This window comes from Tachypleus tridentatus, chromosome 2 (assembly GCF_004210375.1).
Source record: "Tachypleus tridentatus isolate NWPU-2018 chromosome 2, ASM421037v1, whole genome shotgun sequence".
In the NCBI taxonomy this organism is placed as follows: Eukaryota; Metazoa; Arthropoda; class Merostomata; order Xiphosura; family Limulidae; genus Tachypleus; species Tachypleus tridentatus.
Genome location: NC_134826.1, coordinates 149,473,486 through 149,496,942, shown reverse-complemented (window position 1 = coordinate 149,496,942; position 23,457 = coordinate 149,473,486). Strand labels below are relative to the sequence as shown.

The following is a 23,457-nucleotide window of genomic DNA, read 5'->3' as shown; positions in this document are numbered from 1 at the left end:
TAATATAATAGATAATTATGTGCACGTACGTTAATGCTTTTAAGCAGAAATATATACTGTACATTCCTATTTATTTCTATTTGTACACGTTTTCAGCAAGTCCACGCTACTGCATTAACTTGCACCTATAATCAATACATGGTATATTAAGTATAGTGAAACTGTAAAACACTAAGTTGAACCAGAAATTTGCTCCCACTAACGGAATTCCTGAGTAGTAACAGTCCTCAGATAAAGACCGTGACGAATGACAGAAGGGATTACTACACTGGAAACTATCGTGTCTCTGCTGAAAGATAACCAAGTGTTACACGGGGCGAAAAGGTATGATTTAGTATGCTCTAGAGAACAGTAACTGGAAATCACAATATCTCCTGTTTATGAAGCCAGTGGACTTCTCAGAGTTACGGTCTGCGCACGATAATGGTAGGATTGAAACTTCTCTGATATATGTATACATATATTTAAACAAACACGAGTACTTAGCTTCTGTGTTTCAGTAGAGTTCTGTTATCTCTGTAGAGCTTTACAAGGTTATGAATGTGCAGAAGCAGGCCTTATAATTGGATTAGCGCTTGGTATTCAAGACCTATCAGTATTACTGAGCCAAGTATGTACAGTTCGCACACAGTTCAATATGTTTAGAGCCGAATAAAGATAGCTACTAAAGTATACGGTATAGATTAGAGAAGTGATGTTTTCATCAGATTCGATCGTGATTGAATCGTGTATAATAACCGTTAAGTTCATGAAGTCTTCTTTCTCTGTATTACCATTTTGTTACGTGTTTATTTTGATAAATGTTGCTATTGTTGGACGTTTGAACAACCCTTACTCTGGCTTCCTCGATTTCTAGTTGTTAAAGACTAGGCCTTATAAATGAAGTGTGAAATGTGTGGTTTATTATTTATTTAAATGCTTTTAAAACAGTTGGCAACATGACTTTTTCACTATCTCGGGGACATATATGCCCCCTTCTTGTGCACTGCCAGGCGAATTTAAATTTTCATGCCTCTCTGAGGGAAGATTATTTCCATTAAAACCTCCCATGAATTACCGGGTTTATGTTTTAGATAGATAATTAAACATTAAAACACGAGTCGTTTTGTGTCTCTTATTTTGTGTTTAAAATTGAACCTTGCTCTGGGGGAAGGGGTGTCCATCTGCATTTGTAGCAGTGGAAAATTTAACTTTCTTTAAAATTATTGTTCAACTTTATTGTTTACAAACCACGAAGGTCAAAGTTGTTTGTTATTTTAACAGTTCTGAGTCTACGTAACACACAAGAGGAGGAACCTCCAGACCCACAGTTGATGCGGTTAGACAATATGTTAATAGCTGAGGGCGTGGCGGGACCAGAGAAAGGTGGAGGTGCTGGTGCGGCTACGAATGCCTCAGCTGCGACCTCTGGTGGACCAGGACAAAGTGAAAATGCAATTGAACATTCAGATTATCGAGCAAAACTAGCTCAGATAAGACAAATATATCATCAGGAATTAGAAAAATATGAACAGGTAGGTAATGAATTAAGCATGAACCCATATCATCAGGAATTAGAAAAATATGAACAGGTAGTTAGTGAATTGGGCATGAACCCAATAGACTTAGTATTAGAAATACTTTAATTATTTTACAATAATGTTTGCTGTATTAGACTTCCTTACCTATAGAGATAAGCCTAATACAGTTTCTTGCTTTAGGTGGTATGTCTAATATGATGTCTTATAACCACTCTGTACGTTCTTCTTGGATGATTTGATTTTTTTTTTATTACTTCCAAACATTCTGAAGTATGTGTTCTGATACTTGTTATTGGAGACTGTTTTTCGCATATTTGTGTACAGTCTAAATAATAAGCAAATTCAATAACTTTGAATTATATTATGAAATGACAGAAGTATTGTGTGACTTTCTAGACAATTCCTTTAAAAACAATCAGTTATTTGCTAAAAATTTCCTTCTTGAAACCTGCGGTCCTCATCGGTAAGAAACGATTCTTTAAGATAGGATATTATGTTGAAGTGATACCAAACTTTGAGATGTGACTATATTTTAATAAAATAGTTACATTCATTAGGATACATTAACCTCGAAAGTAACACTTTTCTAAGGGTATGTTATCCCATGGAAAACACGAATTTTTTGATGTGTTCTATCATTTCTAAAATAGCCAAACCATTGAATATAATACAATCCTGTATGTTAACTGAACCCTCTGAGATACACTAACTTTGAAAGTAACCGTTTTTTCAGCTATTGTATCCTCATGGGAAAAGCCCGAATCCTTAACGTGTTCAATCCTTTTTAAAATAGCCAAACTCTTGGATATAAATATACAGGTCAGCTGAACCTATAGAGTATTTTATTTGCTGTTAAGTGAAAAGCTACCTATAACCTGTTCAACACTTGTATTGAAACTTGTTTTTTTAAGCTGAGTCAACGGGTGGGGCGGAAGAATGAACATTGTATTTCTAAATAAAACTGTTTGTATTTTAAAACGTATTCTGACCTCTTGGAAAAAAAAAACAGATCTGTGGATATCTTTATATTTTTTGAGAAAATTTGGAGTACTTTTTGAATTCCATCCACTTGAAATGAAACGAAATACTGATGGGTATATGTATATACACACACATGTATGTATTTAAAAACTGGCCAAATTAATCCCAAGGGTACATCTACATTTTAACGTATGGTTTAGGATAATGTGTACTTTGTTCTTTTCCCCTGTTTTTCATTGAGAAAGAAGTAGATCAAAACAAAATTGAAAAGGCATTCGTAGTAATTCCTTATTATACAGCAAGAATAAACGGAAAAGTAATGAATATATTCAACGGAATTTGTTTTAACTTTTAACCGCGAAATGTGACTTATTTCGATGGGTTTACCACGCATGCGCGTCCCTCCGATACTTTTTCTGCCTCGAGTTTCGTTATTGGATGATCAAAAACTCTGGTCAAACGTTTTTAATCAAATATTTGTTTGTCTTGGAAGTTAACAAAGGCTGCCAGCTTTGTACGGTAAATTAATAATAAAGATGATAAAACGATCAAAATAATTATTTTGCTAGTGTAAAGAAGGAATTTGAAATGTTTGAAAATTTAGGAAAAAAGTCGGAGATGAATGACGTTTTCGCCATATGTATTTGTTCTATGCTGATAGTTATCGGTCGTAGATATGGTAGCGTCTTCTTAGGCCTAACATTGATTATGGCGCCACCTATTTAACCTTCTACCGTTTAAAATAATTGAGGGGGAACGACATTGTTCCTTCTAAGTGGTTTTTATACCGTACTGGAATGGTTGATAACCCTTTTGGAAACTTGGATCAGTAATTTGTATGATAATCCAAAGTTTCAATCACTGACGGTGCTCACATCTAGCGGCAGTTTGGGTAATTACAGCGTCATGTGATCCATCACTTTTGGCCTCATAACTGTCTTCGTACTAAAAAAAACTGACAGTATTTTACACTTGTGACGTTTAAACATACAAACCCAATCACTCCGAGATTCTGTAAAACTTTAACCAACTGTGAAACTAATCGCATACGAGTTGATGACCTTGAACGGGCATAAACCGTAACCAAACTACGAAAAGATAGATTGGCGTATATTAAACATTAATTTAGAACTGTTAGCGAGGTTATTTCTGTGTATGGATTTACTTCCTAATGTTATCCCTCATTCAACAGTTCTGGTAACAAAGACCTGCGAATTTAAACTACATAAAAGTTCTTTTGGTTTTAATAACGGATTTTAAATATTTAACTTCGCAGATTTCGAAAATAATATATTCATTTTTTTTCTATCACTTAAGGATTTTTTTACAAATCGGGAAGAAACAAAAGCTTTTACTGAGATCAAATTTACTACAAATATAACAAAATATGATTGGGTCATTTACACGATCTCTCGTAACCAATAGTAACGGATAAATCGCATAAACAAATATTGTGCAGAAATATCACGTCACGTGATCTTTTAACCGTTTATTTACTAGCGGTGCGCATCTCGTGGGTTCTAGAACGATCGATAAAGTGCTCACATCGCAATTGGTCTAGAGAAATCTATAGCCAGGGTTTGTTGATATTGTTAGCAAAGTGTGATCCAATTTCAATGAAAAGGATTTATTTACGTAAAAGTACCTACGACGTTTTGTGAAAAATCTGTACATGATGGAGAATAATGAATATTATTTTTGGATTCATTGTACATGAATTATTGTATAACATGTAAAAATTTCAAGAGAATAAAACCATCACTGGTTTGTGTTATTCAATATTAGTATCGGCTAATTATTTTTTTGAAGTGAAGTTCCATCCAGACCTTGTTTTCTTTATGATGTAGTCTAGTACTGTGCCTTATTAAACAACGGTAAGTCTACAGATTTACAACGCTAAAATCAGGGGTTTGATATCCCTCGGTGAGCTCAGCAGATATATCAATGTGGCTTTGCTATAAGAAAAAAACCCCAAAACTAACAGTTGCTGGTAGGTTAAACTTTTCGCTCGATTTTTAGAGCATTCGTTTGTCGTTCGAGATTTCCAGGTTCGATTCTGAGTCGAATAAATGAAAGCATTGGCTGACACATCATGTCAACCTGCGTGACGAAATAGTCTAAATTAATGTCGTCACGCATTATTAATTATTGTAGGCCTATGTAATCAGGAACCTTTGTATTATACTAGGTCCACGTTATCGCGTACTATGAATTATTCTAGGTCCATGTCACAATGCATTGTGAAGTCTGATAATGAACAGTAGAGTCATGGCAACAATTGTAAACGTCTTTAACGAACGTTTAAGAATTGAAAATATTCCATCTTCAGCAAATCTATGGAAACAACAAACTGAAAAATCTTTATATTGTAATTACTGATATAAAAATACAGTTAAATGTTGAATTAAAAATGAGAGAAAACTACCTGAATAGAACAAGAGAGAACGAACCTCAGTTTATACTGGCAGTAGAAAACTACCTGAATAGAACAAGAGAGAACAAACCTGAGTAGATACTAACAGTGGAAAACTACCTGAATAGAACAAGAGAAAACGAACCTGAGTTTATACTGACAGTAGAAAACTACCTGAATAGAACAAGAGAGAACGACCTGAGTTTATACTGACAGTAGAAAATTACCTGAATAGAACAAGAGAGAACGAATCTGAATTTATACTGACAGTAGAAAACTACCTGAATAGAACAAGAGAGAACAAACCTGAGTTTATACTGACAGTAGAAAACTACCTGAATAGAACAAGAGAGAACGAATCTGAATTTATACTGACAGTAGAAAACTACCTGAATAGAACAAGAGAGAACGAACCTGTGTTTATACTGACAGTAGAAAACTACCTGAATAGAACAAGAGAGAACAAACCTGAGTAGATACTGACAGTGGAAAACTACCTGAATAGAACAAGAGAGAACGAACCTGAGTTTATACTGACAGTAGAAAACTATCTGAATAGAACAAGAGAGAACGAACCTGAGTTTATACTGACAGTAGAAAACTATCTGAATAGAACAAGAGAGAACGAACCTGAGTTTATACTGACAGTGGAAAACTACCTGAATAGAACAAGAGAGAACGACCTGAGTTTATACTGACAGTAGAAAATTACCTGAATAGAACAAGAGAGAACGAATCTGAATTTATACTGACAGTAGAAAACTACCTGAATAGAACAAGAGAGAACGAACATGAGTTAATACTGACAGTAGAAAACTACCTGAATAGAACAAGAGAGAACGAACCTGTGTTTATACTGACAGTAGAAAACTACCTGAATAGAACAAGAGAGAACGAATATGAGTCTATACTGACAGTAGATTTTAGTTCATAATATGGCGACTTCCTTTTATCAACAGTTCGTGATAATTACATCCATAACTTGGAAGTGAAAAGTCTTCTAAATAAATGGGATATGATAACGTTGTGATAATATATATGAGAGTTAGGTGGAGTTTGAAGATTTAAAGTCCAGTCATGTTAGAAGCTCCCGTGTGTACCAAGACGAGGATTTGTAAACTATAAGTCTTATTAATATAATATGATGAATAGTTGTGGTACTGTTCACCATGTGCAGGACATTTCAACACTTCAATTTTTAACAGTGAGACTGCTTTCCAGGGTAAAATAAAACAATTATTAGAGAGAATGTGGAACACGATTGGATATTATGCTGTGGAGTTTTGTTCCGAATAACAAAGTTATGTGTTAAATATTCTAGTAAAAGGAAAGATGTACTGAAGGAAAGCTTTCGTTGTAACTAGAGATATAACCCGAGCAGATCGATGCCCAGAAGAATTAAGACCACGTTAGTGTGAATGGTTGGGATAGGAAACTCAAAGCGTTTCTACAAACCAGTAAAAGTTTTCTCTGCCTAAACGGAGCTGAATTCGTTGTTTCGTTTTTCAACTTGAACATCAAAGAAAATTGTTTGTTTTGATTTTCACTTTTATGTGTGAATTTCATACAAGGTTGTTGATAATTTAATGTGTGAATTTTATACCAGGGTGTTGATAATTTAATGTGTGAATTTTATACAAGGGTGTTGATAATTTAATGTGTGAATTTTATACAAGGGTGTTGATAATTTAATGTGTGAATTTTGTACCATGGTGTTGATAATTTAATGTATGAATTTTATACAAGGGTGTTGATAATTTAATGTATGAATTTTATACAAGGGTGTTGATAATTTAAGGTGTGAATTTTATACAAGTGTGTTGATAATTTAATGTGTGAATTTTATACGAGGGTGTTGATAATTTAATGTGTGAATTTTATACGAGGGTGTTGATAATTTAATGTGTGAAATTCAGATTCGTTCTCTCTTGTTCTATTCAGGTAGTTTTCTACTGTCAGTATAAACTCAGGTTCTTTCTCTCTTGTTCTATTCAAGTAGTTTTCTACTGTCAGTATAAACTCAGGTTCGTTCTCTCTTGTTCTATTCAGGTAGTTTTCTACTGTCAGTATAAACTCAGGTTCGTTCTCTCTTGTTCTATTCAGGTAGTTTTCTACTGTCACTATAAACTCAGGTTCGTTCTTTCTTGTTCTGTTCATGTAGTTTTCTACTGTCAGTATAAACTCAGGTTCGTTCTTTTTTGTTCTATTCAGGTAGTTTTCTACTGTCAGTATAAACTCAGGTTCGTTCTCTCTTGTTCTATTCAGGTAGTTTTCTACTGTCACTATAAACTTTTTTGTTCTATTCAGGTAGTTTTCTACTGTCACTATAAACTCAGGTTCGTTCTCGCTTGTTCTATTCAGGTAGTTTTCTCTCATTTTTAATTCAACATTTAACTGTATTTTTATATCAGTAATTACAATGTAAAGATTGTTCAGTTTGTTGTTTCCATAGATTTGCTGAAGATGGAATATATATATAATTCCGAAACGTTCGTTAAAGATATTTACAGTTGTTGCCATGTTCTGTTTTTATGTTGATTTCCTATATTTCAGTTTACTCACCTCCGCCGTTTTGATGTTGATTTCCTATATTTCAGTTTACTCACCTCCACTGTTTTTATGTTGATATCCTATATTTCAGTTTACTCACCTCCGCTGTTTTTATGTTGATTTCCTATATTTCAGTTTACTCACCTCCGCTGTTTTTATGTTGATTTCCTATATTTCAGTTTACTCACCTCCGCTGTTTTTATGTTGATATCCTATATTTCAGTTTACTCACCTCCGCTGTTTTTATGTTGATTTCCTATATTTCAGTTTACTCACCTCTGCTGTTTTTATGTTGATATCCTATATTTCAATTTACTCACCTCCGCTGTTTTTATGTTGATATCCTATATTTCAGTTTACTCACCTCCGCTGTTTTTATGTTGATTTCCTATATTTCAGTTTACTAACCTCCGCTGTTTTTATGTTGATTTCCTATATTTCAGTTTACTCACCTCCGCTGTTTTTACGTTGATATCCTATATTTCAGTTTACTCACCTCCGCTGTTTTTATGTTGATATCCTATATTTCAGTTTACTCACCTCCGCTGTTTTTTTATGTTGATTTCCTATATTTCAGTTTACTCACCTCCGCTGTTTTTATGTTGATTTCCTATATTTCAGTTTACTCACCTCCGCTGTTTTTATGTTGATTTCCTATATTTCAGTTTACTCACCTCCGCTGTTTTTATGTTGATTTCCTATATTTCAGTTTATTCACCACCGCTGTTTTTATGTTGATTTCCTATATTTCAGTTTACTCACCTCCGCTGTTTTTATGTTGATATTCTATATTTCAGTTTACTCACCTCCGCTGTTTTTATGTTGATTTCCTATATTTCAGTTTACTCACCTCCGCTGTTTTTATGTTGATATCCTATATTTCAGTTTACTCACCTCCGCTGTTTTTATGTTGATTTCCTATATTTCAGTTTACTCACCTCCGCTGTTTTTATGTTGATTTCCGATATTTCAGTTTACTCACCTCCGCTGTTTTTATGTTGATTTCCTATATTTCAGTTTACTCACCTCCGCTGTTTTTATGTTAATATCCTATATTTCAGTTTTCTCACCTCTGCCGTTTTTATGTTGATTTCCTATATTTCAGTTTACTCACCTCCGCTGTTTTTATGTTGATATCCTATATTTCAGTTTACTCACCTCCGCTGTTTATATGTTGATTTCCTATATTTCAGTTTACTCACCTTCGCTGTTTTTATGTTGATATCCTATATTTCAGTTTACTCACCTCCGCTGTTTTTATGTTGATATCCTATATTTCAGTTTACTCACCTCTGCTGTTTTTATGTTGATTTCCTATATTTCAGTTTACTCACCTCTGCTGTTTTAAATAAGGTAAAAGTGTGACAAGCTTTACTGACGACCTTTTTGGAAGTAACACCAACTTTGTCGAGACTTAAAAAAGTGCCATATCTTATTTAGTGGCTCGACTTAGCCATGTGGTAAGAGCGTTTGGCTCGTAATCTGAAGGTCATGGGTTCAAATCCCCGTCACACCAAATATATTTTCGTTCTTTCAATTGTGGGGAGGTTATAATGTGATGATATGTCCCACTATTCGTTGGTAAAAGAGTTGCCTAAGAGTTGTCGGTGAGTGGTGATCACTAGCTGCTTTCCATCTAGTCTTACATCGCTAACTTAGAGACGGCTAGCGCAAGTAGCCCTCTTGTAGCTCGGCGCGAAATTAAAAAAACAAATACAAAAAAAAATACAAATCTTATTTAGCTGGCCGATGTGTCAGAACTGTCATAGCGACGTGTGGCAATATCTACCTCAGGAGGGTCCAGCCTTAGGCCTTGGCTGTACAGCCGAGAAACTTGACAGCCTGCTTGTTGGACCACATGTGTCGGCAGAGCCTGGGGAGAAACACAATTGATCTGTTTAAATTTTTCATTGGGATCCCCAGCTGTGGACCTTTCGAGTTCTACCCTGGCTTAGGTGCTCGTGGGAAGAGTCACCTGCGACCAAGTGGGTTTGCATCTCGGATCTATTGGATCGTAAAACTTCCTATCCAGTTCAACCTCCTTGCGGTTTGGAACAATAGAGGCGCTGTCAAAAATGAAATCTTTCGACTGGAGGAATTTTTCAGCTCCTTCATTAGGATCAAGATGGATCGGTCTGCCAATACAGGAGCTGGTCACGTGATAGGACCTGAGCTTATGTTGCTTTCTCTCTCGTATATATCTATCACGTGCGTGAAACACATAAACTGACAGATGGAAGCTGTACACGCGTAGATGTCTTAATATTGTTGACCACCAAGTGAACCAGTCGTAAGGTGTGAATACCGGTAAATTTTCGGTACACGTAATAAGCTTTCGAAAACTTTTGTACCGGAAATACGTGTAACACACGTTTTGCATTGCGTATAATTCATTTGTGGCTGTTATTGTGTAATAGTCTAGAGAAAAAAGATACGTAACCTACATCAGTACGGTAAAATTACTAAAACCTTTTACACTATGGTAATACATACTCATTTTCTCAACATATACCACTATTTATAGCCACACACGTCTAAGTACTGTCATACTGCAAAAAATAATTTTTTAAATATATATGCATATAAGAAATCGTAAAATGTATCGTACGTTTTTCTACCTCTTGTGAAACACTTTGTTGAAGCTGTTGGTATATACTTAATTATAGAAACAATTGCTAATCAGCGCCTTTGTTGTATCAATAATTCGAATATGAAAATGAAAGTTTGGCTTAGAAAAGTTTTATTTATTGCTGAACAAAACACTGGAAGAGGTTCGGTTTCCTGTCTGACAGTGAAGTTAGAAGGAGATGTTTACCACCAGGAGCAGCTACACTGTGATGGACGGCTACAGTCAGTGGAACATCCGTTGTAACTCATGTCCGAATAACTGAGCTCTCCGTTGGGAATGAGACACATATCTCACTAACAAAGGCTTGCAACAAGGAAACATGTTATTAGAGGTAGGATGGCACTGTCCACTTGCTAGTAATAATAGCCGTTAGTCTCTGGACTTCCTGAACCGACCTCGGATTGATGTCCAATTAAGTCAGGCGGCAGTAGTACATTAGGTCCCAGTCCGAGACAGGCCGGTGTCAGTTTGCAGTGACATACGGCCGGCAACCTTTGGTAGAATGGAATGTGTCGTTGGTTTCTTGTCTCTGTCGGTCTGTACGTTCAGTGTGTGTGTGCAGTACTTTTCAGCGAAGGTAAAGTACACCCTTTCCCGCCTTATATTAACGGGCAGGCAATTTTTGGTAACTAGCTTCCTTTTTTCAAATTACCCGTGACGTAAGCCCTAATCGTATTCGTGTTTCACGTCTTCATAACATCATCAAGACCCCCCCCCTTCTTGCAGCTCCAGCTAATTCATTAAAACCGATCTCTCAGCGGAGTTACCAACATAATAATACGGCTGCCAGCCCGGCACGGTCTCTTCAGTGTCATCAATCTTCAAGCTAACTTAATGTCATTAGTTGCGGGCCGGTAGACGGCAAATGTGAATATTTCATAAGAGATTTTAAAGCAGAAAATGGAAAGGTTATTATACCAGGGTTGTAGCCAAGCCACTGTCTCTACAAATGTGATTACAAAGTGAAGAAGTGGATGGAAGTGTTGGCTTTTTTTTATTATTTAAATCTTTTAAAACAACAGTGTGTACGAGGTGTGTAATATATGCATATAAACATACACTTTCTCAGAGGTTATTATCTATGCATATGTAAAAGCCTAAAACCTATTCACTTAACGTGACAGTGTGAGGATGACTTTACATCTAGACACGTAAAATGTCATTGGACGAAAAAAAACAAACTGAGTCCTTCCTTCCCAAATTTCAAATGGGTGAGAACCAAACCACCTAAAATATGACACCTGAAGCTCTGTGCGTTTTAGATTTTTCAGATTAGAACTGAGATTTTACTCGTGAGCTGTAGAGGGATGCACGTGCAGCGACATGAATAAATAATCGAATTTATAAACATACCGTGTAAAGTTAAGTGCAACATGCTGTTTCATCAACAAATACGGTACTGTTGCATGTTTATTCCTCGGCAATTCTGTTTATATTACAGTACGTTATTTAGGCAAAAAATGAATCCCTCAGATAGCATCTGAAAATAACTTTTTACAGTTCTTTCCATTGTTGCGGAAAGGGTTTTAATTCCCACACGTACATTAAGTTCTTCTCTTAATATCTGTCTTTTAAAATTTAAGGATTAATTCGTCAGAAAACTGCCTCATCCTTCAGGTTCTAGGTTGTTTTATATTTACCTTAAGTTATTTCGATCGAGTATAATATTTTTTTTAAACGTCGACCAAGAATCACGTGTTCTATTAAACAGTCTTTATAAAACTGTTTAGAACTGTCAGTTTGCAAGTATTTGTGCTGCTATTGGTCTGAAGAGTGCATATTCAAATAGTAGTGGTTATCCTATTGGTTTAGCTGGTTCTTCTGAACATATTTAAATAATATCAGGGCTAAGCACTTCAGATTTGATACTATGGACTTTCAGTCAGTCGAGCTGGGTTTTGATTTAAATGTTTTGCTATCATTTAATGGGAGAAGTTATTTCGAGAAGTTTAGTTTCTTTGTTTTTAAAATTTACTTTGTTTCATAGCAATATTTACATTCATATAAAAAGGGTGTTTGTACAACGTTATGAAACTTTAAAAGTTGTACAATAGTTTCTAAACCAAAACATGGCCTCAAACTCTCGTGAAATAAAAACATGTCTATTTTCGTTCAAAAGGAGCTGAAATAATAAGTTTTTAAAATTCTAAATCATTAATGGTATTTAAAATAATCTTCCAACTTTAAACACTTTGTGTTTTATTTTAGTTTTTAATAACTCGTGTGCAGAGAAATGCTACCTTCAAAAAATGTTCTGACTCCGAAATTTTGTTATCTCCAAATCCATATTAAAAAGTAAAGAATGAAAGTGGTATAATTTTATGTACTGTATGAAATACTGTGTTTTAATTCTAACAAACCTTTAGCAAACACGTGATCATCAAACCCCGAATCAGAGTCAGTGGTCAAATTTTTTTTTATTAAACACTGTTCTTGTGTAGGTCACGCTTTCATCAAACACTTTCGCCACTGGTTTACTTTGGTCTCTGATCCTAAGATGTATATAATACGGAGTTCAATTTTTAAGTTTTATATATTTTGAAAGGTTTGGACATGTAAATGTCCTTAGGGCTCAGTGTTGCATATAAACTATTTTACATGCAAAGATCACTGTTAGGTCCAGTTTGAGCCATGAGGTGATCGTTTATTTGGACATTGTACTGATGAGGAAATTTTAAGGTTCGACCCCTAGAAACAGTTGTTTTGAAATAGTTATATCTCTATTACAGTGAAAGTCAACCGATGCTGGAATACGGTGTGTTGTGGGTAACGTGATACACAATATACCTTAAGAGGATGTGACGTCATCGTTTATTATAGTTTGTTTAAGATTCTTGGAAGGACCAATGATTAACCTAGCCTCCGGATAAAATAATCATTTGCTTCACAGGCTGAGGGTCTGAAATCAATATGGTCAGTTCCCCAAAGGCCTAGTTCGTTCAAGAGAAAACGTGGTGGACATAATATAGTTCTTTGTGGATATTCCTACATGAAAAGTGTGTTAAAACATGTTTTACTGTATTCTAAAATCGTACAAAAGAATGACAATATTATTTTAAACAACTAACAATGACACCTAAGTTGTTCGTAAATAACACTACCGTGTTTACATGGGAATCATGTCCGAAACAGGAAGATCAACACATGTAATAAACATGGGAATCATGTCCGAAACAGGAAGATCAACACATGTAATAAACATGGGAATCATGTCCGAAACAGAAGATCAACACATGTAATAACATGGGAATCATGTCCGAAACAGAAAGATCAACACATGTAATAAACATGGGAATCATGTCCGAAACAGAAGATCAACACATGTAATAACATGGGAATCATGTCCGAAACAGAAGATCAACACATGTAATAAACATGGGAATCATGTCCGAAACAGAAGATCAACACATGTAATAAACATGGGAATCATGTCCGAAACAGGAAGATCAACACATGTAATAACATGGGAATCATGTCCGAAACAGAAGATCAACACATGTAATAACATGGGAATCATGTCCGAAACAGGAAGATCAACACATGTAATAAACATGGGAATCATGTCCGAAACAGGAAGATCAACACATGTAATAAACATGGGAATCATGTCCGAAACAGGAAGATCAACACATGTAATAAACATGGGAATCATGTCCGAAACAGGAAGATCAACACATGTAATAAACATGGGAATCATGTCCGAAACAGGAAGATCAACACATGTAATCACATAGGAATCATGTCCGAAACAGAAGATCAACACATGTAATAACATGGGAATCATGTCCGAAACAGGAAGATCAACACATGGATTAACATCGGTCCTTTTTACTCATTTTCTCCCGTACGTGCAGGTTACCCTATCTTATTTTTACTGTACCCATACCTCCTTCAACTAGTGTCTAAAACATGTTGGGCTGCTGGCTAAATGATAGGGGATTATGGCTCTGCCCTGTGAGAATGGAAAAAAAATGTAGAACCATAAATCAAGAGCCTTGATTAATACGTGATAATACGTATCTTGTTGAAACGTATTGTTATTAATCACAGCACGTGACAGAAGAATTAGAGACAAGTGCAACTTAAGCACCCACTAAAAATTAGTATCGCTGCTAAATGCTGCTTTAAGTAAACAAAAAAACACACGTGGTCTCTTGTGTGTGTTTCTTCATGAATGAGGAAGCCACGTGTTTGAAGTTAGTATTACAGAAGTGTAAACAGACTATTTTACATGGATTGCGGATAGAGGAAGAAACAGACGGTTAGTGACGAGGTTTATTTAAATTTTAATAGAAAATAATTTATACTTATCTTAAACGTGGAGAAAAACGTATCAATTCTTTCTGTTCCCCTAGCGAATTTTGAGATTTCGGTATGTCTGTGGCCTTGCAACGATTGAAACCGGGTTTCGATACCATACCTGTGGTGGGCAGAACACAGATAGCCCATTTGTGTATCTTTCGTGCTTGACTTCAAATCACAAAAATCTTGAACTCAAATAAACTGGATTTTGTTCATATTTTCTTTTCATAGTTTCATTTTATTTCTATATGCTTCGAACTACCTGACAATTGAGGGACTCGACTCGCAGAGTGCAGTCCCGAAATCAAGCTATCTTCGAATATGCTAGTATTTTCATCCGTCAGTCTCACTGCCCATTGTTTAGAGTGGTGCAATAGTTGGTAGGAAATGGTGTTGATGGGTGCCTTAAATGTAGTCTATCATTTGAAAATTAGGGCTGTTCTCGAGTACTGAAATTCAACAAACTAATTCTGTTTTTTTCGCTTGTTGTAAGTTTCAACAGACAACTTTATTAGTATTTTAATACATTACGATACGAGTTAATAAACCGTCAGTTATAAACATATTATCAGGGTAGTTTCATTCTCCGTTTGTATTAATACTGATTGTGTATAAAGTACACATCTCGGAATTTTTGTATATTCAACAAAATTATAAGCTTCAATTTGATTTTATTGGCTTTATCCTGGAATTGTGACGTAAAGGTCGCTTTCCTTTTGAGGAAGTAGAAATAAACTACCTTATAACACCAAATGTGCGGTTTTTACTTAACATTCAACGTTTCGCTTTGCAACTTCTTTGGGAGTGTTCCGCTAAACTATCAACCCTAACTGACAGCACAAAGCTTCAGTTGGGTTACTATAGTAACGCTTTGCTTTCCTTTCTTGTAGAGCCCAGTATGGTCATGTGGTTAGGGTGGTCGACTCCCAATCTGAAGGTCACGGCTTGAATCCCCGTTAATGTGAGAGCGTTATAATATGACAATCAATCTCGCTTTTTGTTAACCTGAAGATGACCTAGGAAGGTCGAAACGTTGTTTTCTGTTTTATTAGTAAAAGTGTTAATACTAGCCGTTCTGAGATACATTATCAATCCCATTATTCGTTGATAAAAGAGTAGCCCAACAGTTGACGGTACGTGTTGATAACTAGCTTCCTTCCCTCTAGTCTTACACTTCTAAATTTAGGACGGCTAGTGCAGATATCCCTCGTGTAGGTTTGCGGAAATTCAAAAAAGCAAACAAACCCTTCTTGTGACCATCAACTTTATTTTGGTTGTACATATACCAATAAGGAATTGTCTCATACCACTGTAAACCTAATAAATTCATGTGTATTACTACAACTCAGTAACACAGATTAAGAAATAGGTTTTCAGTTTCGTAATATCAACATATTACCTTCTTCGTCCGTTTTTCTCGTCCATCTGGCTCACCGGTGGGACAGTGGTGAGTCCTACGGATTTACAATGCTAAAATTAGGGATTCGATTCCAGTCGTTGGACACGGCAGATAGCCCGGTGTGTCTTTCTTATAATAAAAACCTCTTCTCGTACATCCGGGCTTTCTCGTCGAACCCTTGTATTTTATCTCCTTTTCAAACATATGTCGAACCGGTCACTCTGTTTTCGACGCTATATCTTGTTCCAGTGTATCGAACTACAAGTTTTTCTAATCGAAGAGGTCTTGTAGCCTCTGTACTGATTGAATTCAGAAAATAATGGTTATGATGGTTACAGACTATGTATTACTTTTACTGTAACACTCCTGAAAAAAACTGTAAAGCGAAACGTTTTAAATCAATTGAAGCTTTGTGCTGTCAGTTACGATATGCTTTACTGTTATACTTCTGAAAAACTGTGAACGTCAATTGACGTTTTAAATCAATTGAAGCTTTGTGCTGTCAGTTACGATATGTTTTACTGTAATACTCCTGAAAAATTGTGAAGCGAAACGTTTTAAATCAATTGAAGCTTTGTGCTGTCAGTTACGATATGCTTTACTGTAATACTTCTGAAAAACTGTGAACGTCAATTGACGTTTTAAATCAATTGAAGCTTTGTGCTGTCAGTTACGATATGTTTTACTGTAATACTCCTGAAAAATTGTGAAGCGAAACGTTTTAAATCAATTGAAGCTTTGTGCTGTCAGTTACGATATGTTTTACTGTAATACTCCTGAAAAATTGTGAAGCGAAACGTTTTAAATCAATTGAAGCTTTGTGCTGTCAATTACGATATGTTTTACTGTAACACTCCTGAAAAATTGTGAAGCGAAACGTTTTAAATCAATTGAAGCTTTGTGCTGTCAGTTACGATATGTTTTACTGTAATACTCCTGAAAAATTGTGAAGCGAAACGTTTTAAATCAATTGAAGCTTTGTGCTGTCAGTTACGATATGTTTTACTGTAATACTCCTGAAAAATTGTGAAGCGAAACGTTTTAAATCAATTGAAGCTTTGTGCTGTCAGTTACGATATGTTTTACTGTAATACTCCTAAAAAACTGTGAAGCGAAACGTTTTAAATCAATTGAAGCTTTGTGCTGTCAGTTACGATATGTTTTACTGTAATACTCCTGAAAAATTGTGAAGCGAAACGTTTTAAATCAATTGAAGCTTTGTGCTGTCAGTTACGATATGTTTTACTGTAATACTCCTGAAAAACCGTGAAGCGAAACGTTTTAAACTAATTGAAACTTTTTGCTGTCAGTTACAGCTTGTCCTTTATTAGAACACTCCTTAAGAAACTCTTGAGCAAAACGTTCAATATCCAGTTAAATAAAAAATAAGGTTGATTATTTCTGAGTTAATATTTTTTGCACTCTAGTGAGTGTTACAGGAACTAGAGTACTTAAGCCTTTATTGCACTTTGTAACACACTGGTATCAAATTTATTATTATTGTTTAATACTCATACAAACGGTACAGTTCTATGCTTGAATGTCCATATTTCTAGGACACAGTCTAAATAAATCATAGCATTGTTCTAATATATTCCTCGTTTGAACAATGATATTCCAAAGTAACTCACACTTACGACCTACCAAAATATATTCCACCAAAACATTTAATGTGTGCAACGTAGACATATCTAAGTAACAATTTAAAAGAAAACGTGTTTTCCTCGACGTATTTTCATAACGCGTACAATAGACAATTAAATTTGTTTTCTCGTTTATCTTCCAGAAAACCCAAATGTAATGAAAGACGCCATTTTTTAAACACCCAGTAAGCTTGTGCACTTCTTTAAAAAAAAAAAAAAAAAGTATTTGTTTCTGCTATCTACAAGAACGTATATGGTGAAATCTAAGAACGTGTAATAACAGAGACCTCATGCAAGAGACGTAAAAATAGACCCACGGTTACACTGGTGAAACACTTAGCTACGACATACTGTGTATTAATCACAGACTTGTGTGAGTTCTAGTGGCCGGTCTGTGTGATATATGTAAGAGTCCATCCTGAGTGCCATGAGGACTTATGCAGGCGAAAATCATTGTCATTTTCTCCGCTATGATTGATGATCTGGAAGGCTCGTGTTCGAGGGTGTAATTAGCACCCTCTGTTAGCGAGCCTTTGTGCTCTCGTGACATGGGAGACAGCTCGAGACGAGCACTTTCAAGAGGTGGGACCAACCGCCCCCTGCCGAGACCATTAATTACCACTTCCAAAGACCCATCGACCAAGTGCCATTGCAGTCAGACAGATCATAATTTACAATCATGCATTCTCCTCTTTCGACACCAGTGGAAGGACTTATCGTTAGGTTTAAGCCTACAAATAAATCTACAACAGAGGAGTGATGGCCCAACACCACGTGGTATTTCTTGTCTAAGAGGTGTATTAATCCAGACGACATCCTGACCCGTGGCTGGTGGGTGCCGACTTTCGCCCTTCCGCAACTGCCTTAATATGGTCATCACTTCATATTTTTGTTCACTTCATTTACTCCACGCACGTGCATGAGTCTTTCTCTTTCAATCCACTTCCGTCAACTCGCAAGAGAGGCATGACTCTTAAAATGTCTAATTACATATTGTAGATGATTATAAGTGACATGTTTTGTTGTGGGCTGTATATTAGTTTCAAAAGAAATATTTGGTTAACTTCGTCCGTGTAATAACAGTAGGATTACTTGGGGTTTTTGTCTTTAATGGAAAATATCTTCACCGTATGATCGTATTTGTAATACCCAGACAGTTGTTTCCGTTTCGCTAAACATTTTCAATTTTTACGCTCTTTGTGTTTCTTAATATTTGTCTATTTTATTATTAACCTTTAACCTACGCAAAGGATTACTCGTGCTGTGTCCACTGCAGGGATCGTACTCCAATAATTAGCGTTATATTCCCTCAGGCTAACTGCTGAGACTTATTATAAGCGATAAAAAGTTGGACGGTAAAGCAAACAGCAGCAAACTTTATCTGAAAACGATACTGACGGAGCTAATAATTTATAAAACACTTCCTCCCAAAAACATCTATCGAACTACTTGTAAATAGATTCAAGTTAATGTACGGCGTTTATCGTTAAAACCAGCGGAAACTGCGAGTCCAATATCACCGGAAGTGGTTCAAACGAGGTCTCTACCTAGCAGCTCGGAGTGCTCACTTACCTGCCATAATTAAGGAAGAATTGTGATTATTGTTCGTAAGTTCTGGACCCCTTGTCGTCATCCTGTTTTACTGCCAAAGTTAGAGAGCAAACAAACAGCCGTCCTCTTCACATCAATCGGTGCTTCAGTTCCTGCCAGGAAAATCGTAAAAATGAATATGAAGCCTAGTTTAATAGTGTTTTATGCCCACCTAGGCTATCTATGGTTGACCCGTACGTTTCCTAGCACTTTGGGTCCTCAGCCGGTGATGTGACGTAGTTGTTCTGGTTGGCCAGAAGATCCTACTTCATCAGGGGGAACTGTTGCTAATGCTTTTAGTACGGATACTCGATAAACTGTGTGTGTATATTAAACGCCAGCAGTGACCAGTTCTGTAGTAAGTCTTATCAATACATTTATACGAGTAGCTTATTTCGCGGTTTCTATTTCAAGAACCCTCTTGAAACCAAAACACTTTATCGCTGAAACCCTCATCGAATATTCCAAATATTTTCCTTTTCCACGTTGTGTCCACTTTCATAGTATTTGTAAAAACGCATTTGATTTTAGAATGCACCCAACGGATGTATAAAAAAACATTATCTTGACACATTTTAAAAATCAACGTATTTTTTATTTGAAATGTCCAATAAATATACATCACTCGAAATGACACAACTTCGCGTAAGTTTGTTATTGTTTAACAGTGACGTAGATTAACACCCGCTCAGGAAATTAGGCATTCGAGAAGATAAAGACGATAATACGTTGTGGAAGAAGTAGTCAGAGAATGTCACTAAAAATCTCGGGAGCTTTGAAAGTAAAGACAGTAATACGTTGTGGAAGAAGTAGTCAGAGAATGTCACTAAAAATCTCGGGAGCTCTGAAAGTAAAGACAGTAATACGTTGTGGAAGAAGTAGTCAGAGAATGTCACTGAAAATCTCGGGAGCTCTGAAAGTAAAGACAGTAATACGTTGTGGAAGAAGTAGTCAGAGAATGTCACTGAAAATCTCGGGAGCTCTGAAAGTAAAGACAGTAATATGTTGTGGAAGAAGTAGTCAGAGAATGTCACTAAAAATCTCGAGAGCTCTGAAAGTAAAGACAGTAATACGTTGTGGAAGAAGTAGTCAGAGAATGTCACTAAAAATCTCGGGAGCTTTGAAAGTAAAGACAGTAATATGTTGTGGAAGAAGTAGTCAGAGAATGTCACTAAAAATCTCGGGAGCTTTGAAAGTAAAATGGAGTGTAATATGTTTATAATACAGAGGTATAATACGTGTTCTTCCAGCAGGTTGTAACACTGTGAGTCCGAACAATGAAAACCCGATAAAATGAATGGGTAATTGGATTTAGCTGGTGCGTGTTAAATATACCTAGAGCCAACCCGGGCTTCAGACACCATATCACACTCACTGATTAAATTTGGGAGAACTTACATTGAAAAGTGGGTTAGTCTCTCCGTAAACATGTTGTTCTAAAGCTAATTATTATTATGATATTGTATGTCACTTCTGTGTTATTATTATCACATTAACTGAGTGGCAATACCTTGAGATGTCTAATTTGTTATCTGTTTCATTCTAGTGGAACTGACCATGTAAGCTTTCCTTTACAATAACTCAAAAATAACGCAATTAGATTGTTCGTTACGTTTGAAGAGAGACAAGTATTTTGCTAAAGTACGGCTTAAGCTATCGGAGTGTAGAAGATACTGCTGTTTAAGTGTTACTGTTCTCTTAATGTGCGGATATTCGTATAGAATTTTCCAAATAACTTGGTCCATCTTCGCACACATATTTTAGAAACGTGCACGCGAAATACTAGCGAACTGTATAAATTTAAATTCGACAATACCTGGTTCAGGCGTGACTGAATCGTTTAAATTGTTGGATTGTGAATCTCAGGGTTCGTCGTTCGCGTCACGTGGCCGTAAAATCCTTCGTATTTAAAAGCTGGTCCGTAATTGTAGACTAGTATCACAACACATGGCTTAAGATATTTGTGTGTGTTGTATGCCTAACTTGGTTAAACTACAAGCCCGGTGGCTCAGACCTGTAAGCCTCACAGCTTATCACGCTAAAATTCTGGTTTATATATCCGCAGTGGACAGAGCACAGATAGGCTACTATGTAGCTTTGTATTTAATACCAAACAAACAAACAAAATTATATGCAAAATAGAAACTGCTTTAAGAGACGTTAACAATAACTATATTATCAGCATAATAATATGTATTCCCCCGTACTTCAACTATTGTCAACATAACAATGTGTTCCTCCCCTGTTACCACTATTGTCAACATAATAATGTGTGTTCCTCTCCTATCACGACTATTCTTTACATGAAGTGTTCCCCGAATGTTTTCATGTAGATCGCAGAAAACTAGTATTAGTTTAAATGTGTAACGCAAGTGATAGTTTAAATGCGTGACGCTCTAGGGTCTAGGCCTTAGAACTGGTCTTTTAATGGAAATTTGAATTACTTTCCACGTTTGAGGCTCGCGATTAGAGGTTTAACGTCATAGATAGTGTATGCTCACCAATATTACTCGTCGTCTCAGGTTCTGTACTTTGTCTGTGGTTGAACTCGTTTTTTTATCTGTACGTCCTTGGGCTTGATTGCACGATTAAAATTTAGATGTATAGATATCTGTAGTTTTTTCACAGTGGAATTGTAACTGAGGGGTTTAAAAGGGGTCGTATTTATATGTTGTTCTTGTCATTATTGATCATGTTTTAATGGCACATTCTTTTTTTTTTATTTATACCTTTAGGCTTGCAACGAGTTTACGACTCATGTGATGAACCTACTCCGAGAACAAAGCCGGACTCGACCCATCACTCCGAAGGAGATAGAACGGATGGTTCAGATCATCCACAAAAAGTTCAACTCCATCCAGGTGCAACTGAAGCAAAGCACGTGCGAAGCCGTCATGATTCTCAGGTCGAGGTTTCTGGACGCTAGGTTTGTGTTCACCGTGCATATATGATACAAAATGTTCCATTCTTTAGCCAAAAACGATTAGGGGGTGTTATTGGATGTGAAAGTGCTTAGTTTTTCACAGGTGTTAAAATTGAATGTAATATTTTACCAATGACATCAATTAGCATTTCACTTAAAAAACAACGACAAACAATACAAGAGGAATTCTCAGTAACCGCGACACTTAAAATTTTGTTAGGTAGAATTAGAATAAATTAATCTATGACTCGTTGGGCGTGGTCAAATACATCAATCTAAAGTGTTTGACTTCCTGAGTCCAAAATTTTAATTGGTTCTCAACTCGGTCAAGAGATGACGGAGCTACGAACTTAAAGTTTGTTCTTGAAATATGTAAACAACCAAACAAACCATTCCATGAGCCGTTTTGCCCCGGCTGAAAAAATGAATAATCTGTTTGGGCAGGGCTGTTGGTATCAATACCAGAACATGACCACGAAAGTTCTCGAATAGAAGTTAGGCCTCGTACACACACACACACCATATAAAATAAATCTAGATGTACTGCATAATATTTACATTATGTAAAATAAATGTAAGATGTGTCTTAGAAAGAGTTTATTTGTTTTGGAATTCTCTGTTTAATTACAAATGGTGCTGACCTTGTAAGTAGGCGTACATATTTTGTGTTTTCTGTTTATAGTCTGCGATTGCTCTTAGTTCATGTTCAGGTTTCCCCTATTTCAGATGCAGCTACTACAAATAGTTTTGGCTGTAAATAATAACCGAAACAGTTAGTGCTAGTATACACATGTATAGATAAGTATGCACGTGTGTTAACTGATGCAAATGACGTAAACATGTTTTATATTGTAAAACAAGATAATGCCATCACTGTAGCAGTTAGGCACCACTTAACACTACAGCCTAGCGACGGGATGAAGGAAGGATGAAACATCTAAATCTTCACAACATCAGCTTTTATACATACGGGTTTATACTGGTAGAAATCAGGCTTCGATACCCGTGGTGGGCAGAGCACAGATAGCCCTTTGTTTAGCTTTGTGGTTAATTACAAATGACAAACAACACTCTTTGTACTATGTAGTTAGATTTGTCACAACCGTGTAACACTAGGCCTTATCTCATTCTACATAGTGCTATAGACCAAGTGCTACCTTATTTCTTGGCGCACTTCAAGCTCTATAGACTATTACTTACTTTAACTGTAGATAAGGTAGATTTCCATGTAGAGGTCGAAACCCATATAAATCTTAATGATTACCCTCAATTATTTACAACAAAGCGGTGACTTGAACAAGTTAGATTTTGTTAAAGTTATCTATGTTTCACAACAAGCCACTGGTTGCGTGGTTAATTTGGTGACCCAAGAATAAACATCTCAGATTAATTTGTGGCCAAGAAAACAGAAACCAAAAAACAAAATAGATTTGTTGTGTGTGGAGGGAGAGGGCGCAGCGAGATGTACCTCTGTAAAGGTTGTTTAGTGGTTTTGAATTTCGTACAT

At 36.0% G+C, this 23,457-nt stretch overlaps 1 protein-coding gene across 1 annotated transcript; it reads left to right on the top strand.

Moving 5' to 3' along the window:
* The first annotated feature begins 365 nt into the window (after window positions 1–365).
* On the top strand, window positions 366–21,993 carry LOC143245340 (homeobox protein extradenticle-like). Its single transcript, XM_076491580.1, has 3 exons — window positions 366–426; window positions 1,264–1,514; window positions 21,763–21,993. The coding sequence occupies exons 1-3, from the start codon at window positions 381–383 to the stop codon at window positions 21,976–21,978; spliced, it is 513 nt and encodes a 170-aa protein (XP_076347695.1). The 5' UTR covers window positions 366–380; the 3' UTR covers window positions 21,979–21,993.
* Window positions 21,994–23,457: the final 1,464 nt, after the last annotated feature.

Excerpts from the sequence above, each read along its gene's own strand:
- LOC143245340 (XM_076491580.1), top strand. The coding sequence starts at position 381 with ATGAAGCCAGTGGACTTCTCAGAGTTACGGTCTGCGCACGATAATG. Across the intron at positions 427-1,263 it reads ACGGTCTGCGCACGATAATG|TTCTGAGTCTACGTAACACA; the intron begins GTAGGATTGAAA and ends TTATTTTAACAG. Across the intron at positions 1,515-21,762 it reads AATTAGAAAAATATGAACAG|GCTTGCAACGAGTTTACGAC; the intron begins GTAGGTAATGAA and ends TTATACCTTTAG.